At 39.3% G+C, this 19,018-nt stretch overlaps 1 protein-coding gene across 1 annotated transcript in view; it reads left to right on the top strand.

Annotated features, from left to right (window-relative positions):
* The window catches only part of CDK15 (cyclin dependent kinase 15), a 93,270-nt gene that overhangs the window by 48,736 nt on the left and 25,516 nt on the right, over positions 1-19,018 (top strand). The window contains exons 9-10 of the mRNA XM_037849684.1: positions 4,968-5,061; positions 9,438-9,501. Of these exons, the coding sequence (XP_037705612.1) occupies positions 4,968-5,061; positions 9,438-9,501 (158 nt within the window). The remainder of the gene's footprint in view (positions 1-4,967; positions 5,062-9,437; positions 9,502-19,018) is intronic.

Raw genomic sequence — 19,018 nt, forward strand, 5'->3', positions numbered from 1 at the left:
CTATGATGTGTCTGGTGTGGATGTCTTTTTACTTACCCTTCTTGTGCTTCTTCTAATTATGAATTCATGTCTTTCATCAACAATTTTATTTTTGAATATTGCCTCTCTTCCATTCTCTCTATTCTCTTTCTGGGGCTCCAGAGAGAGATTATTAGAAGTTATCTTTTTATTATCCATATCTTTTATCCTCTATTTCATACTTTCATTTTTTCAAATTTCATATTTTCATATCTTCTTAACTCTGTGCTGCATTCTGTATATTTCTTCAGCTTGTCTACCAGTTATTTAAGTCTCTCTTCAACTATGTTATCCCTTACCTTTTTACTGTCTATACAACAAAGTATGTCGTTCCATTGATAAGTAAATTTAGCCGTGAATAATGATGGCACAAAAATTCAAATTGTAAGTTAAAAGTATTGTGGCTCATTGCTCTTATTCATTCCACTGTTGCTGTTTGACTGGTAAAACTCAAAAATAATGTAGAAATCAAACAATAGCCCTCTTCCATTGAGTTAACTGCATTTGTTCACTCACAAAGTAATTGCTGAATATTAGGTATTTACCTTGGGGTCCCTGTCCCCCATCTTTTTCTTTTTCTTTTCACAGTTATAACAGTGGAAGTAAGTAGGGAGGAGATTTCCAACTGACAAAGGAAGAAAAGGAAAAAAAAAAAGTAATCCTGTTTTGCCAGACCATGCAACCTCATAGGGTCCAAACTGACTGCCTTTGCATGAGGCAGATGATGATGGGTGAGCACTGGAGACTTTGTCTTAAAGAAACCAATTATAACAGGTATTGCAATAGCCTTTCTTTTACAAAGAGCCCTAGTAGCAGCCGTGTCAGTAGGGGGGCCCAGAGCAAATAAACAGGGTCCTGGTTAGAGTACAGAAAATGTACAAGGAGGACAAACCAGTTATTCCCAAGGCTTACCACCACAATAATCTCCCAGCATCTTTTCTTCTTTCTTTCTGCTACCCTTTTCAGGACCTTAAAAGATTCCACTAGGGGCTTTAGTGAGAAAAACTCAGTATTTTAGGATTGATTACACTGGGTTTTAAGGAAGGATTTATTTGGGGACACAATGTCCTCTGTTCAGAACTGACTTCAGGCAGCTACTGGCTTTAGCACTACCAAAAGTTGTCCCCACTTGTGAGACTCATTAAAATCAGATTTCTTGCTGCAAACTCCCAAATATAAAGAATGGTCCAGGGAAAAGCAATTTGAAATGTTGTGCCACTGCCATATATTATGTTGTTCTAAATGAATTTTAAGAGTGAAAAATGAAATGCTGATTGATTTTTCCCAGCAACCTTCTTTATATGCTATTTGCACCTCTGAAAAGCCTAAAACTCCTGAGATGGTTTATTTCCCCAGGGATTGCCTAAGGAATTTGGGGAATTTTTTTCTCTCTTTCAGAAGCATTTGTTCCTGCTAGGAATAGGGAAAAAGTTAGGAAAAGAGCCAGAGAAAGCAGAAAACATGTAAGCTGTTTCCTCTGACTTGACTGAAGCACCACAGTTGGAGCTGTAAAATGTCCCCGTGCATCTCTCCCTCCTGGAAGGATTCACTGCTTGATGCCACCGGTCATTTTTCCCCTGCAGGGGAAGCTTCCCTTCATCTCTACACGGGGTGCCCCAAAGGTATCTCCACAGAGCAGAAATCCCCTGAGAAGCATGAGATTGAGGGTAGAAGAGCAACAGGAATGAAGATTTAAGAACTAAACAGAGAAATAAAAGGAAATAGGAGCTGATCCCTATCTGGACCTGAATGTTCAGAATATTTAAAATGTTTGCTTAAAGCTAGTCTAGGTTGGACAAAAAGGTAATATCCACCTACTTGTGTCCTTGAATTTAAGACGCAAATAAAAATAAATTAGAATAGTTTTGAAAAACAAATGAAAAACCAGAAGATGAAGTCTATGGCTTATCTGGCTTACACCTAGGAAAAAAATCTTTCATCTTTTAAACTTAAGGTGCATATACTTGTTTTCTTATCAATGCATTGATATTTATGGGGAATTCCAGGTACTGAAATATAATTGATTTAGGAATTTTGTGTGTTTTATAATTGTTCTAAATGTTGGGACTACTAACCAGTAATGTTTAAATGTTTATACACACACATTGTCTATGTATATATATCTGTATCTGTATATGCATATGTATATGTATATGTATATGCATATAAATAAGTGACCTTAGATTCTAGATTTTTTAGGTAAGGAAAATTTTTCCTTGCCCCTAAGTGAAGCTTAAAAAGAAGGGCTCAAGAGAATGCCTATATGGCACCAACCAATGAATGCAAGTGGAGAATTTCAAACAAGTATTAGCATTTGATCTCTGTAACAAAAATATCTTTTAGTTTTGCAAATCTGTAGTACTTGCATAAGGGCCTAAATTTTCCAGTTGTTTCCAATACATTTTGCATAATTTTGTACACTGCCCTAGTAGTATAGAAGTTAAAAGATAAATTATGTAACAAAAGGACTTCCTTCTTCGTTCCCCACAGCCACCAGTATGGGGGAAAAAAAAACTCAACATGAAAAGGCAGCAAACCTTTTTTAGGCAAGGAAAGCCTTTTTGTTGTTGTCAAGGTGGTGGTGGGGTGGATGTTGGAGAAGTAGAACGCAAGTTTAAACCTGGAATGACTTTCTTTTCATCCTGTTTAAAATGCCCTCAGGCCACATTTCCTAGTGGATTTTGAGCCCCTGGGGTTTCTGGAAGGTGTTTGGGAATGGTTGACTCAAGACCTCAAAAGCCGTTACATTTCCATTGCTATTTTACAATCAATCATAAAACGATTATAGATATGTTTTATATACACATATATACATATATAATTTTTTGTTTCAAAATGAAATGATTTGAGATGAGGGGCAGGGATCTGGGGAGGTGGGGCAGCTGTGAATGGAGATGATTGCATGGTGTTCACCAACTCAGTTTCTCAGTTGGCTCATCTGTGAGCTGACCACTGCTAGCAAACAGTCTACATTTTTCTCTTTCATTCTCTTCCATATATTATTAATTTATCCCTTTTATATCTGTGTCTTAAAGACAGGAAGTAAAAGAATAAGATATTTAAATACAAGTTAATGAGGAGCTTAAAAATGAGAGTAACTATAAAAACTCTTCTCAAGATACTCTTCACCAGATTCCTAAATTGCGTTCGTATGGTTAAAATTTTTGTATCGTACTTCAAGATGTGTCTTAAACGTCAAAAATCAGTAAAGAGAAAATATGGTGGCCATATTGGATATATTATCTACATTGGTTTTTTAAAACTGAGAATAAAGAAAATCTATTGTTTGAGGGGAAAAAAACTGTTTGCAAAGCTCAGTCAGAAATCTTTTACAAAATTCTGAGAATAAACCAGTTGATTAGGTGCCAACCAAATATCAGGTCTTGAAAACAGTTTTTGTCTATTTGATATGATAACATATAGGTAAATCTCAATCTGTCTGTCAATGTGTATTCTGTCCTTCAGCCAGACACAGGAGAAAAAATTATTTTTTAAACCTGTTTGTCAAGAAATTTGCTTTCTCCTACACAGTTAATTTGAAGTAAATCAAACAGCATGTGTCTACAGTGAGATGGAAAAGGTCAAAATTTATCTGATGTCATGAATATATTTGAATACTATTAAAAACCATATTTTAAATGAGTTTGATGATGAATCTTTAAAAATATGGTGATTTATAGTAAAATATTTACTTAAAATTCATTCTTTACCATGCCACACAAAAATGGCAAAATGATTAACAGATTTTGAAAAATTATGTATTATGGTGAACGGAGTTTGCGAGTCAAAAAAAAAACTGGAAAGTATCGGACCAAGCAGCTGATTTCTGTAATCAGTTACCTGAACCATTTTTATCACTCAAAAGACTTTCATAAGAATAAAAATTTGAATTATTAGGAAAATAAATGTTACTCCTTTATTGTCCCTCAAGAATTATTCTGTGGTTTGATCACATGGGAAAGAAAGTTTATATTTTAACCTATTCAATCTATTTTAAGATGCATATTTTCTGTTAAATCAGGATGTGTTTTACAGTCTGTGGCATCTCACAATAGCAACCAGCCGGGCTGCAGTTGTGATATAGTAACAGTTGCACATGCGTGAACATCAAACATGCCAGCATCAAAACTTGCAGAATGGGTGTCAGTGACTTGCGGACAAGAGAGGAGTTTTGTTTTGTTTTAACTCCTACAAACCAAATGGTTGCAGGGTGGGAGTGAATCAGAGATATTTAGCAACATTCTTTAAGCAGGAGTCAAAAGTAGGCTAACTCTACTTCACTGCAAGTCCAGCTAAGGAGCCCAGCACCAATGACTATTAGTTCTTTTACGGATTCTTTTAAGAAATACTGCATCATCAAGCCCTTGACACAGGATGATGCCATGGGTGGCCACGGACATCAAGGAGTCCAAGTCAAATGCTGAATGTGAAAAAGCTTTAGGAATACTGAAAACAACTTATTTCACTTAATTTAATTTTTTTGCATGTACAGGTATGATATATGATAAAATAATCTAATTAAATTTATAACAGCCCTTTCATTAAGTATAAAATAAATAGTCTAATCATTTTGTCATAGTTAACTCGAATGGTTTTTTGTTGGTGTCTCTTACAACTGATAGCATTTCAGATTCAATGAAAGAGTATTAGACTTGGAATATCAGTACTTTTACTCCCCTTCTTACAAAATGGGTAGCTTGAATGAGTGAAATTATTTCCTAGCTGGACTGTGTTCCTAGCTGCTGGTTGTGTTCCATTTTAACAAAATGCTGTGGGCTAGAGACTGGTTTTGTTTGAGACAGGGGCCTTTTCTGCACAAGACTTTTTATAGTACGTGGCCCCTATTTAACTGTCCCCCAGCTACTTCACGGGAGGAAGCATACGGGTAGATCTGTTCACAGGTATGGTTTCCTTGAAAGCCTTGGGTTGACTCTTGTTTCCGTTGCTAGGGGTGCTGGCTGCATCTTTATTGAAATGTTCCAGGGCCAACCTTTGTTTCCTGGGGTTTCCAACATCCTTGAACAGCTGGAGAAGATCTGGGAGGTAAGAAAATTCCTCCTAAGAAAAAGAAATCTCTGCATTTCAGATGAATGAAGCAGTCCATCTGCTTTGAGATATTGAGCCATCTATTACTGTTGTAGAAACCATGATATTTGCCTTGGAGAGAGTGGTCAGGAAATCCCCTGTTGTCCCATAGCAGCCTTTGAGTGCACCCCACTGATGACGGTCCCTATTATATTATTGTCTCAACTTCCCAGGGCAATTTCTGCCGTTACTGCTTAGGTGTGTCTCTACCTTGCCACCCTCATATCTAATTCTGTCATATATTTGGCTCTGGATTTTTGTTAACCGAAGACAAGACACTAGATTTTCATAGATATAACCGAAGCTTTCCATGTTAGTGTGAGAGTAGTATACTATTTACCATACTCTTCTGTAACAGTAACCAAATGCTTAAGGTGTCAAGGTCTTTAAACTGAGAATTTTCTCTCTCTCTATACTGGATCCTACTCCCTTTCAAGTTTTGCTAACAGCTTCCAATGCAGGTACCTTGGGAAATCTTGCCAGAGTAGGGTTTCTGTGTACAGGTGAGGAAAATTGTCTTAGTTCAACATCTTGAAAATTTTGATTTAGTAGCCCCAAACTTTTTACCTGTCCAAAAATGATAATTTTTTTATTGTTAAAATTGCATTCTCACTGTGGAATCCTTTATTTCTCAAGAAAAGTTGTTGAGTTCATCTCTTATATGCACATATAGATACAAGGGAAACTCCTTAGGGAATATTTAGGAAAAGGGAAAAGAATTAGTTGCTAGTGTAGGGAGAATCATTGACTCACCTCTATGGAGAAAATCCATGGAGATCAGTTTGGTGCTACAGCTTCATGACCCAGAAGACATTGTCTCCTGGCTAAAATAAAATATGCTTTGTGAAATTAAGATGTTTTATAGAGATTAATCACTGCTCTTGAATTTTCTTTTGGAAACATGGAAAAATTGGGAAACATTCACAAACTGAAAAAAGATTTTTCAAGCCAAAAGATTTTTGTTCTTGAAAATCCCCTGCAAGACAGAGAAATGCTACTTTCAAACAGCATCAGTATATTTGAAAAGAATATTGGTATATTCTTGTGGGATAACAGTAGATTTGAAAAGTTGTATATAAACTAAATTTTTTTCTATCACACACTATTTATAAATGATCATGAATTTAGCACAGCACATAGAAATCCTAGAACAGAAAGAATGGGCTAATGTTTTCCAGGATCTGATGACTCTGGTTATTAGTTCAAGTTTCCAGGACTGGCCTTGGTGACTGACATTGGCCATCTGAAGGGTATTTTAGGTAATTCAGTAAATGAAAGAATTTGGACTTGAATCTGGACATAAATACCCGAGAATGAGTGATGCAACAAAAACAAACCTAACGTCTTAAATCAATCCAACAGGTCCTACCCAGGAAGCAATGTTCACTTCTACCATTATCCTTATCACACTGCAGTAAATCAAGGGGACTTTATTTTGGCATTTATGACAGCTCATTACAAATTTAAAACAAATAAACACTAGAAATAACACTGGCCTGGAGTCAGGAGATATGAGTTCTGAACCTAGCTCTCACTTGAGGGATTAGTAGAGTAAGTCACATAGCCAGTGTTTTAAATTGTATTTGATTCTCCAGTTCCACAAAGTTGTGACTTCTTTGAGCAAGGTCTAAAATCATATTATAGTTCCCATGAATTTTAATCAATATTCCTTCTTCATTAGCTTTTCCAGCATTATTTCTCAAGTTTCTTGACTTACCTCGTTGATGACTTTCAATCTGTACTCAAAGATATAGTTTCAAATTTTTTAGCTATACTTTTCAGGCACATGGAGGTCCAACTCATTCTGTTTCAATCTTGTCCAATCTTGTCCAAGCCAAGCAAGTAGAGACCACACTTTGGTTATCACATCTGTCATTCCACGCTCTGAGGACAAAGTAAGAAAGGCAACACATTCAAGAGCTGTGTTGTGTTTTATACCACTACATCTCAAGCAGGTCAGAAAATTACACAGATTTCTAATAGCCCCTGAATATGTGTTTTACTAGATATGGTCTACACAAAGTGAAATAGGAAAGCTATTTCAGATTCTATGATATTTGATGTAGGAATTGCTTCTTTGAAAGCAGTGGGTCCATTCTAAATCTCCCAATCTCTAATCACAATTTTACTCTATATTTACCCCAAGATTTCACTCTTAGGAATAAAGATATAAAGAGAAATCCTGAACCTTTATTTTACCATCTTCTTGAAATGCCTCTGTGAGCAGGTATGTGAGTGCATATTTTTATATCTGAATATCTTTCACCACTTTCTGATCAAATTTTTTAAAACATCTAATTCTTTCAATAAGTGTTTTTAGCAAATAATCCTGGATTCATTTCTAAAATCAAAGTAGAATAAACTACGCAGACTTTAAATCCATTAATCAAAGTGCCTTTAGTTTCCATTCCAGCAAAGGCAGATAAATGGCCCTTCCAACACGCTGTGGTTAAAACATAGTGCGCACTAGTTGCTTTTAAGAACCTTTAGGGAAGGAGTAAATCAAGAATTTCTGATTTTCAGTTTCCCAGAAAGTGAAGTGGAGAGTTAGTAATTTTCTCAAGTGAAAAGGAATTCAGTAATTTTCAAATAGAAACTTGAGCATCAAATTTCCAAATAGAGTAGATTGAATTTTTGTTTAAACTTTAAAAATCTCTAGCTTAAAGCTTTTAACATAAGATTAAAAAAAGTTCTTTGTATCCATTTTGTTGGCTTTAGATAAACACAGTACAAAGTAACCAACGATTCTGGTAACTTTCACCTTAGAGAAACTATGGATGTGGTCATTATTTATTTCTTTAAATGTTTTCTCTTCATCACCTTTGCTTTCTTTTCTTTATGCTTTGCCAGCCAACAGGAAACATATGGGCACACGTGAATCACACCCACTTGTTTACACATGCATCTTTGTAAATACGTAAGATGGTGGGTTAAAAAAAGAAGAATTAGCTTCCCATCCTCTGGCCCTGTCCCACAAAAGGAGAATTAGTCCAGTTGGTTTTCCAAAATGGATTCCAAGACTCTGAGTGTTCCCTCAGGCTCAGGGTGGTTGATTGGAAAAGCCTATAATCCTCTCAGTAGCTTTTCAGTTTGTTTAGGGAAGAGATCAAAGAAGGAAGATTTCACTGGGTGGCATGATCTTTTTTTGTTATCTTAGGGAAAATAGCACTTCAGTGTCTTTTGTGTGAGAACAACTTAATAGGCACCAAAAAGTATACCTCTCAGCCAGAGTCCTAGTCAGCAAGCTGGTAGATATTAAGATCTGATTCCTCACTGACTCTCTTCAGTCATTGCTGGGCGGTTGGCTTCCTCCCATAACAATTGGGCTGGCATCTATACCTAGTGCTTTACGAACGGATTCACTGGACTCTTTCTACAAGAGAAGCTTCTAAGAAGAGTTAGATTGTAGTGGTGTAATGAAAGCTTCTAGTGTTTTACTAATACATCACAAAAACAATGTTGCTTTTCACTCCCAGATATAACTGGCTGCAGGGTTTTATGATTATTAAATGATGTGTTTAACAGAATGGTAAGATGATATCTACAGGGGAACTTACAGTGAGACTCCATCCAAAACCTGAACTTTTTTTTACTTTGTACTCCAAAAGGCTTTTGTTGTCACACAACATCTTAATTAAAAACTAGAGCTTCAGTTTGGTAATCCAAAGCATTGGCCAGCTGTTTCTCAAAGTGATGTTTCCATACAACGCACCAGTGAAGAACCAAATACCATATTCTAAGCTGCTGAGCCACAGAGAAAACAAGCCGATGAGGTGAATTTGGTAGAAAGGACTAGAGTTAGGTTTGGGGTCATTTTTAGCCAGCATTCTACTGCTTAAAGGTCAGTAATCTGAATCCTTTTTAATTTGAGCACTCCAGGAAACAGCTGAATAGCCATGCCGAGGCATCATTTAAACTACCAGGTGTCTCCCATCAACATATATAGGGTCATCTGATATAAGGCAAAAGAACAGTCACTCCTACTTCTTTATAGCCCCAACTCCAACATGGTGTCTTGATGCACGATGATTGTGCAATAAATATTTAGTGATCAGACTATGGCCCTAAATAAGGCTGTATGATCTGCCTCAGAATAACAAGTGAGTGAGTGACAATGCAGGCTCAGGACCATAGGAATATACTACGGTTTGGCGCAAGGAGCTACAAATGTTGGAAACACTAAAGCTTCTTTCTTGCATACATCAGCTGCCATCATACAATGCACATCTGCTTTTTCCCTCTTTCTCCCTCATCTGTCCTCCATGTCTCCATAGCTGCTCCACCTGCCTCATCTTCCTCTTCACCTTTCTTTGTCTTTCTTTGACTTTATATAGGTATTGGGAGTCCCTACAGAGGATACCTGGCCCGGAATCTCTAAGCTACCCAACTACAATCCAGGTAATATTCATCTGAGCTTCTGAATGCTCTGAGAATTAACAATGTAAGGAGAGATACAAAACCAGGGTGTCCCTCTTGTATGGTCAACTCAACAGCAAGAGTTTTCCTGACTAATCTTAAGAGTGAGGGCACCGAAACAGTAGTCAAGGTTAGATCAGTTCCCCTCATCTGTAAAACACAAGTAACCAGCTGACTAGAAATTTGAAATGACCATTATCATGGATTCCATATCCATTTCCTAATACCCAATGGCATAAAGTACAATTCAAAAGCTGAACTCGCTTTTGAGCCCCATGACTATCACTGAGTTTGTTTGTTAGATTTCTGTATTCCATAAAGTATAAAAAGGAATTTATGCAACAGAGGAGAGATAGAGGCTTGCTAGGCCTAGGCCCCACTTAGATGTCTGTATTTCTATTCATCAAGCACAAAAAAGCACTGCCTCTAGACCTGGCCCTTGGTAATTTTGTCACACATTTGGTTCTCAAAGACTGGCTTCTGGGAATGAATTTGGAAGTGTTGCAAGTGTGGCTCAGGTCAGAAGTCTTTGAGAAGGGTTCCCAAGGCCAAACCAGAAAGGTCAGATTATCCAGCAGTCACTTCAGGGATGCTGAGAGAGAAGGGAGGAGTCAGGCAATGAACCGTGGAATGAAAAGGTGTATCAGCGGCTGGAGAAGCAAGTAATGGCCCTGCCAATGCTGGACTCTCCCTAGCAGGACCAAAGGGGAGGTAGATACATATAGACAAGGCCGAAGTTGGAGTGAGTATGGCCCAAGCCAGATTTTCTAGTCTTTATAATCTTACCTTGTCCCATTAATAAAAACATATTCTTTATAAATTATTAAAAACAAATGGCTGCCATTACCACCTTTGGTATGATATGACCCTAGTTTCATGAGAGCAAGTAATTGTAGGGAGATTAAAAATGCAATTAAAGAGGAAAACAGAAGATATAAGAGGCTGGGGTTTTTTTCCCCTTCTTCATTCCAAGCTTTTATACTTTTTCTCAAATAGCTAGATATATGTAGAGATCAGGCATCTTGAACTGACCCAGATTATGGAGACCCTATAGCAGCCTAAAGACTAACTCTTAAGTCCTTTCAGTTGCTTTGTGATTGGTCATATCCATTGCTGAAAGGCCGTAGGGTCATTTACAAATGGTCCACCATTCCTGTTTTGCTAGATGTAGCACCTGAGAAAAAAGCCACACTGGACCACAGGATTTAAAATAGTGCCCTTCCTCTTTGCCCTGAGATAGGAAGAAAAAAGAAAAGGTTTCCTGTAATGACCACGACCAAGTCTGCAAAGGCTCCTATCTCCAGTTGCCATGGTTTCCAGAAAACCAGGTTATCTTTTCCCACCTTGCCTATACTCTCCCTACCCACCCTCCTTTCCAGGTTAAAATGGGACTCCTTATCTTCCTCAGCTTCCTAACATGGTTGAAAGCAGAAGTTCAGGGTCACAGATGGGTTGTAGAAAGCATAATTTGGATGATGTCAAGTCAAAGCTGCCATGATGAACATATGCTGTTTCCCCAAACTTCAGACATTTGGATTTCAGATTGGTCCAAGCAGTGGGCAGTGATCCTTAATATGAAATGCCCTGGTGAGAACAATATAGAAACTTGGGCTAAATACTTCCCTGCCAGGTTCTGTTCTAAATAAGATAACCGGGTTCCAAAAACAGTGGGAAATATGTTGCAGTTTTTTCATTTTGCTGTTGTTTCAAAGTAATGCGCAGTTTTTTTATTTATGAAGAAAATTCCCTAGGCCCCACATCAACAGGGCACATACTTTCCATTGTTTTTCTAACAAGGATTGAATTTAATTCAAGTAAGTAAAAAAACTTCAAGTGTCTATTGTCCATCAGGCACTGCACTGTATGCTGAGGCTGCACAGATGGATTAGGTGTATTCTTGGATCTCTAGAGCTTCAGTTTTATTCCTTCACGCACACCCTTGCACCAGCTCTTATTACCCAGCACTCATTTGTGAGCCTTCCTTCCATAGGCTTGGGCAGCTTGTGACTGTGGGCCTGGCTGAGCTTATGGAAGGAAGGAAGTCATCTTAACCACAGCCAAAATGTCTAATACCAATAGCAGTAAAAATCCAGCATACCTTGGGTATGGTGTTGCTACTATTGATAACTGAATCATAAGGAAAAATGTGTTTTAAAAGTGAACGTCCCTTATGTGAATTAAGAAGTCCCTTTTGAGTCACCCCAACCCCCATCCCAGCCTCAGCTGCTGCTGCTTCTACTCACTTGAACCCCAATTATTAAAGATGTACACAAGAGGGGAAGGGAGCCAGAAAAAATGTCGCAGATGAGAATTGTGTTAACACTAATCTAGATGAGATTGCTATTCCTTTTCTTTTCATTCTAAGTAGGAGCAAGAGCCCCCAAATTTTGAGGGCACCGAGTGCTCAAAATTTGGGAGAACCATCCAGTATCCATCTGCACCCACCCTGCTATTCCCAGGACCTATATCAACTCTATCTAGGAGAGCAACACAGTTTCTGTTTGTATAGGTTAAAAAAAAAAATCACCTGGTGCCAACCCAGCTCACAGGTTTCTCTGACAGATTACCTGCTTTTTTTCTTGGGACTCTGATGAGCAGAGTTGTAGTTTTTCTAGCCATCAATTAAGACTCTTGTGCTTGATTAAGGGCAAGGTAAGAGGGGTATGCAATTTTTGAGACTGGCTTCTCCTTTTTCCTTTCTTTCTTTTTTTACTTCTGCCCCACCACCCACCACCCCCATTTTAAGCAAGCTGACTGAGAACTCTGTGTCCTCCACTTCAAAGGGCCAGTTGTCTTATTTTGATGTGGGCAGATTGAGAAGTAGGCTTTGAAAAGTAAGCTTTTTTTGTTTAATCTTTTCTCCTGGGATAGCTTTCAGAGCAATATATCCAAGTGTCAGTGAGGGGGTTCTGACGAGCACAGATTCCCAGACTCTCAGCAGGATCATTCTCTAACAGAAATATAAAAGTGAAATATTAAAAACCCTGGAACGTGAACTCCATCTGCGGAGTAGCCAGTGTCTTGCCTGCTTGCACCATGGGAAAAAAAGATCTCCTTGAAAAAAGAGGGAGGAGAAAAAAAGTGCTTTGAGTAAGAGGTTTACAGGTTTAGTAGAGCATAGTAACATCCCCTCAAAGAAGTGGGTGTTGCTCTGTGACCCCCAAAAACACGCCTCCTTTGACTCTGCCGCCAGAACACTCACCCTCCCCCAGCAACACACCCCCTTTTCACATGCTAACCGAGGCTCCCGTGATTGGCTGAACAATAAACTGGTCACACTTGCTAAAGGGCTGCCATCTTTCACACAATTAAGCCAAGACACATTAATCAAACTGGTGGGGAACTGGGACTGGGCTGGCCTCCTGCTGTGGGGGAAGGGAGAGGTTTTGGTGATCCTTAATAGGGATCCACAGGAAGCAATAATAAAGAATGGCATGCCAGGGGGATTCTACCATCAGAAAGTTTGAAAAGGTTAAAGCCCCAAATGATGCCATATTTGGGATGTACTGGGTTTGTGGCACAGAGAACTCCAGAAGCTTACAGCAGCAAACTGGAACTTTGTCTTGTTTAAAATCTGCTAATACAAGACAGTAGCCTGAATGTAAACAGCAAACCATCTAAAGATATTTTTACAAAGTTCCTTTGGTCCTCTTAGCTCCACCATTCACCCCAAGAGAATGCATTCAAAGGGGCCCTCCCTCTTGGGTCTCAAGCATTTCAGGGTCCAATTGGATAGTGGGTATGCAGAACCATACAGCATATGTTTTGAGACAGGAGTAAAGCATATGTAAGAACCAGGAGAACCATTTAGAGCCAATTCAGACAAAGTAGTAATTGGCAAGGTTTTGGTCCTAAACCAAGTATTTGGAGAACGTGCAAAACAGTTAATCTTGAGTGAAAAAAAGTTATCATTTGTACATTCCATGGTAATGTCTTCTGACTTTTCTTTTCCAAATTCCTTTTAAATAGATTTTTTCCAATGGCAATATAGAGCTGATAAGATCATACCTTAGACACTAGTTTGCTACAGAATCATGTAGGCCTTTTTAGAGAATCAACTAAATATTTAGACATTTCTCAGCTAAAGTAAACGGAGGCCTTATTCCCCTGGAGGTTGTCCAGTCACCGTCTCATTAGATGTGAAGATCCTGTGATAAAGAAAAGCTTTTTCTTTTTTTTTTTTTTTTCTACCCACATGATTGCAGCCCAGTTGTGGTTTTTAATGTCATTGATTGTTTCATCCAACTCCTTTTGCTCCACTGAAAGGGTCTGTCATAGCTCTGTTTGCTTCCTTAAACACGGTTTTTGAAAGCGCTCATGCTGTGTGAGCTCAAATCCCAGCATTAATGTACTGCTGGGTTCATTTCACCACGCTCAAAAGCGCTGAGTTTAAATCCCTCTCAATTCCATTTGAGGCACCAGAAGACTTTATCCTTCTCCACTAATGGTTCCAAGTTTACATCTAGATACTGGGGGTCAAGGACAGGAGAGGATTTAGAAATAACAGTGCATGACATTAGTCAATGCATTTGCCAAATTGGCAATTAGTTCCTGATGTGCGTGCAAAGCATCTTATTCCTGTCTCTTTGATGCTCATTCCCATAGAGAAGGGAAGAGAGTCCACAGAGGCCTTCAAACTTTTAAAGAAATATCTGCTGAAAATCATGCCTGACTTGAGACGTGAGCTCAGCCGTAGGGAAGCATCTGGGATTATCCTAGCTCTTACAGTCCCGAGAAGGAACACCGCCCATGGAAAGTTTTTCCACTGGAGGAACTTAGTGGAAATCAAAAGACAGGAAAACGGTACTAAAAGCCCTGCAGGGACCCAGAATCAGATGTACGGTAAGCGATAGGCAAATGAATGCTGCCGATGCCTAGTTTTCAGTGTGCTTGGTTTTTCAACTTTTGACCAGCAGGTGGAAGCAACAAATAACCGGGAGCCAAATCCGACATCAGACCTTATTATCTTACAGCAGTGTAACCTCACACATCAAATGTTTTATTTTGACTTTAAATCCAATGTGAAAGCTTCCCTTCATTTGATACTGCCATGGGACATGTGAACATGAAAATCTAAAATGATCCTTGCCACTACTGGGATGACAAAGAGTTATAATGCTTTGGGCTGAAAGGGTTTGAGCATATCTCTGTGTTTGCTGTGAACACAATTTAAGACAGCACCAGTTCTGTCACATGAGCTATTAGTCAAGGGAGTCACTCTGTGGATTGAACTAAGGGGAAAGAGACTGCTAGGAGAGGTTTTTAACTATGGGCATCAATTCCTTTATGGGGTGGTAACTCCAAGCTCCACCTTTTACTTCCTGGGGGAACTTGAAGTTCCTTATTTTGCAGTTTCCTAATCTGCAAAATGGGAGAAATCCTATCATTTATAAAGTGTTTCCTATGTACCAAACACAGGACACACACAGTTGCTAATCCTTGCCACTGCCGACAAAGAGGAGTAGCGATATTTTACAGATGAGGAAACAGAGGCTTTCCCTAAATTAGAAATGGGTTAATCTGCATCCAAACCCCATTCTCTTTCCATTAATGATGCCATATCCCTCTATCTCAATTTGCAGGGTGGTTCTAAGAAATAAATGAAATTAAAGCCATGGTGCTTAGCTTTTAATAGGTGCTCAGTAAAAGTTATTTCCCATTCTGGTTTTTACGCAGTGTGGAAGCTTAGCTGTTCAGTGACTTGCTGTGGTTCAGACCCAGTTCCCGCTGCTTTCCAGTGCCTCTCCTCCACCTTAGCCTGTTGCTTTGTTTTTAGCTCGTTTAGATTTCTTGGCTTCTCTCTAAAAGTCAGGCACATGTCTTGGTTCCAGAATTGACTTTTGCTCGGACCTAAACCTTGCCTGAATTCACAGGTTTCAACCCGTGAATGTTGTTTAAAAGGGGAAACGGCATACTTCTCCAAGGTGATTAGTAAGTGAACAGCAGAAGCAAGTGAAATTCAGGGACAAGATCAGGGAATACTGGAATCTCCTTTTACAGTTCCTCTGAAAACATTGACATTGCTGTGTGACTACTTTCGCTTTTGATTTTTTGTTTTTGTTTTATTTTTTAAACAACAAACACATTACTAATAGCTTTCCCTACCTGTATTCTATTTTCTTGATGTTCTGAAACCCTAAGTTGTGTTTTTTTTTTTTTAAGATTAATTGGTTATTAAATTTTTGTATTCACACACACACACACTAAAACCCTGACCCTAAGTCAATTGGAGCACCTGGTAAGGCTTTCCTTTTCTGGTGAAGAATCCATTCTCTCCCCCTCCTTCCCCACCCCCCCGCCCCCCAAACTGCTGTGAGAGGTCTGCCCTTCCCTGGGAGAACTCTTCATTGTCTACATGCTACAGAATGGATATTCAGTAAGGATCCCTGCATCACAGATAAGCATTAGTGTTATTGTTGTCAGTTTCACCAACACATTCATTGTACTGAGGGGTACCGCATGGTATAGTGAAAAGAGTGCTCAAGTTTTCTACGGAGCAAACCTGATCATTTCTAGTGCTTCTACGATTTTACACATGCCCCCTACCTGGTACATCGTAGGTAGTCAATAAGTATTTGTTAAATGAAATCAATAACTAGGAGTTAGAAAACCTGGGTTCTAGTTCCAGTTGCACCCTTTGGGGCTAATAATCCTTGTCCTGCCTACCTTGCCAAGAAAGTGCATGTAAGTTATTATTCACCTATTGATGGGCAGTAATAGCTACTATTTACTGAGCACTAACTATGAGTTAGGCATTTTGCCCACATTATTTCAGTTTGGTTCACAACAGCCCTATCAGATAGGGGCAATGCTTTCATCTCTATTTTACAGATGAGGGAGCTAAGACTTAGAGAAGTTTGTATTTTGCCTGGGGTCCCCTAGCCAGTAAGGCGGTGACCGAGAACATCCAGACCTGGTGGACGCCATGGTGCTGCTTTTAGCACTATCCCAACCCATCTTCCAACTACCAAAGGGCAAATATAGAGATTTGGTAATTAAAGTGCCCTAGATGCAGGACCAGCTAATAACACTTTTCTGAGTCTGTTTCCTAATAATTATGTCCTTCAACCCAGACTTGCATTTTAGAGTCTGTGAGCTTGGCAACATGTTTCTGGAATGTAACGTGAGTGGAGCCTCTGCCCTGGGACTCCCGCAGCCCTCCCTCACTTCAGCTAATGAAGCCGCCAGTGTTCACCGAATCCATGAACCGTGATTGGGCTCATTACTGTTTCACTTCTGGAGTGCTGCCGAAAGCTCCTGGGGAGTTACCATTAACATCTTTATTAACCCGTCCCCCAAATCAGTCAGTGAAATTAATTTAGATACACACTCCACTTTGATCTTCATTAATAGTTTCTTCTAGTTTCTACATTTATTTTTTGTTTTCTCATCTTTAATTTATTTGATAGCAATTATTAGTTTTTATTGAGGGAGATTGGATGATCTTCAAGTAGTTAAGATTAGAAAAAAAATGCAAATGATGAAAAGCAGGTAGAAATGATTTTTATTTTTAAGGGAAAACCTTGCTGTATTCCTTCCCAGTTCAAAAAAGAGAAAGGGCCTTAAGGTCCCAAATATCATGGCTCAAATCAGAGACTCCTTCCCTGTCCTCGCAGGCAGTACTTTGTGCTATTAATTTCTAAAAGATGTAGAGCAGGAAACACAAGTAGGCTCCCTTGAGTTACCTTTAAGACTTTTATGGAAAATGGTTGAGTACATTTGCTACATTTTTATTTTTCATCCAAATGGTCAACTTCTCATTAATTCAGCAAATATTTGTTGAATGCCAGGTATCAGGGACTGGGAAATTAAAAAGTAAATGACGTTGGTACCCACCTCCAAAGAATTCAGTCTAGAGGAGAAACAAATAATTAATAAAATTTGAAAATAATTATTATGGTGGCATCCCCCAGGGACCTCTTGGAATACAGAAAAAGACTCCTTGGTTTGTCTGGGGAATTCAGAGATGGTTTTGAGAGGAAGAGATATGAATCGGGTTTTGTTCTACTTTGCTAATGCTGCCAGAATGCAAAACACCAGAAATGGACTGGCTTTTATAAAAGGGGGTTTATTTAGTTACATAGTTACAGTCTTAAGGCCATAAAGTGTCCAAGGTAACACATCAGCAATCAGGTGTTGGTACCGGAAAACCTCTGTTAGCTAGGAAAGCACATGGCTGGTGTCTGCTCCAAATTTCTGGTTTCAAAATGGCTTTCTCCCAGGATGTTGCTCTCTAGACCACAGTTCCTCAAAGTTGTACTTGCGGTATTTTTCCTCTCTTAGCTTCAATGGAGCAAGAGTCTGCTTTCAATGGCCATCTTCAAAATGTTTCTCATCTGCAGCTCCTGTGCTTTCTTCAAAGTGTCCCTCTTGGCTGTAGCTCCTCTTCAAAATGTCACTCACAGCTGCACTGAGTTCCCTCTGCCCATCAGCTCATTTATATGGCTCCTCTGATCAAGGCCCACCCTGAATGGGTGGGGCCCCACATCCATGGAAATATCTCATCAGAGTTATCACCTACAGTTGGGTGGGGCACATTTCCATGCAAACCTAATCAGCACCAAAACATCTGCCCACAAGACTGCATCAAAGAATATGGCTTTTTCTTGGGGACATAATACATTCAAACCAGCACAAGTCTCAAGGTTAACTGAGACTTTCTCCAGGTAAGCAAGGGGGGAAGGACTTTCCAGGGAAAGGAACTTGACCCAGAGGAATAAGAAAGCAGGTATATATGGTAATATATTGTTCTGGTTTGCTAATGCTGCCAGGATGCAAAATACCAGAAATAGACTGGCTTTTATAAAGGGGGTTTATTTGGTTACACAGTTACAGTCCTAAGGCCATAAAGTATCCAAGATAACACATCAACAATTGGGAACCTTCACTGGAGTATGGCCAATGGCGTCCAGAGAACCTCTGTTAGCTGGGAAGGCACGTGGCTGGCGTCTGCTCCAGGGTTTGGTTTCAAAATGGCTTTCTCCCAGGATGTTCCTCTCTAGGCTACAGCTGCTCTTCAAAATGTCACTCTCAGTTGCTCGTGGGCGTTTCTCCTCTCTTAGCTTCTCGGTAGCAAAAATCTGCTTTCAACAGCCATCTTCAAACTGTCTCTCATCTACAGCTCCTCTCTCAGCTCCTGTGCGTTCTTCAAAGTGTCCCTCTTGGCTGTAGCAAGCTCAGTCCTTTGGTCTGAGCTTATATAGTGCTCTAGTAAACTAATCAAGACCCATGCTGAATGGGCGGGGCCACACCTCCATGGAAATTATCCAATCAGAGTTATCACCTACAGTTGGGTGGGTGGCATCTCCATGGAAACACTCAAAGAACTACAATCCAACACTAATACGTCTTGCCCACACAAGATTGCGTCAAGGATAATGGCATTTTGGGGGACATAATACATTCAAACTGGCACATATACCAAGCAGGAAAATTGCTTAGGGCAGCTAGAATGTTGGCTTTGTGGTAGGTCATAGTGGGAGATTAACCTGGAGAGGTA

The sequence above is a fragment of the Choloepus didactylus genome, chromosome 9 (genome assembly GCF_015220235.1).
Source record: "Choloepus didactylus isolate mChoDid1 chromosome 9, mChoDid1.pri, whole genome shotgun sequence".
NCBI lineage: Eukaryota > Metazoa > Chordata > Mammalia > Pilosa > Megalonychidae > Choloepus > Choloepus didactylus.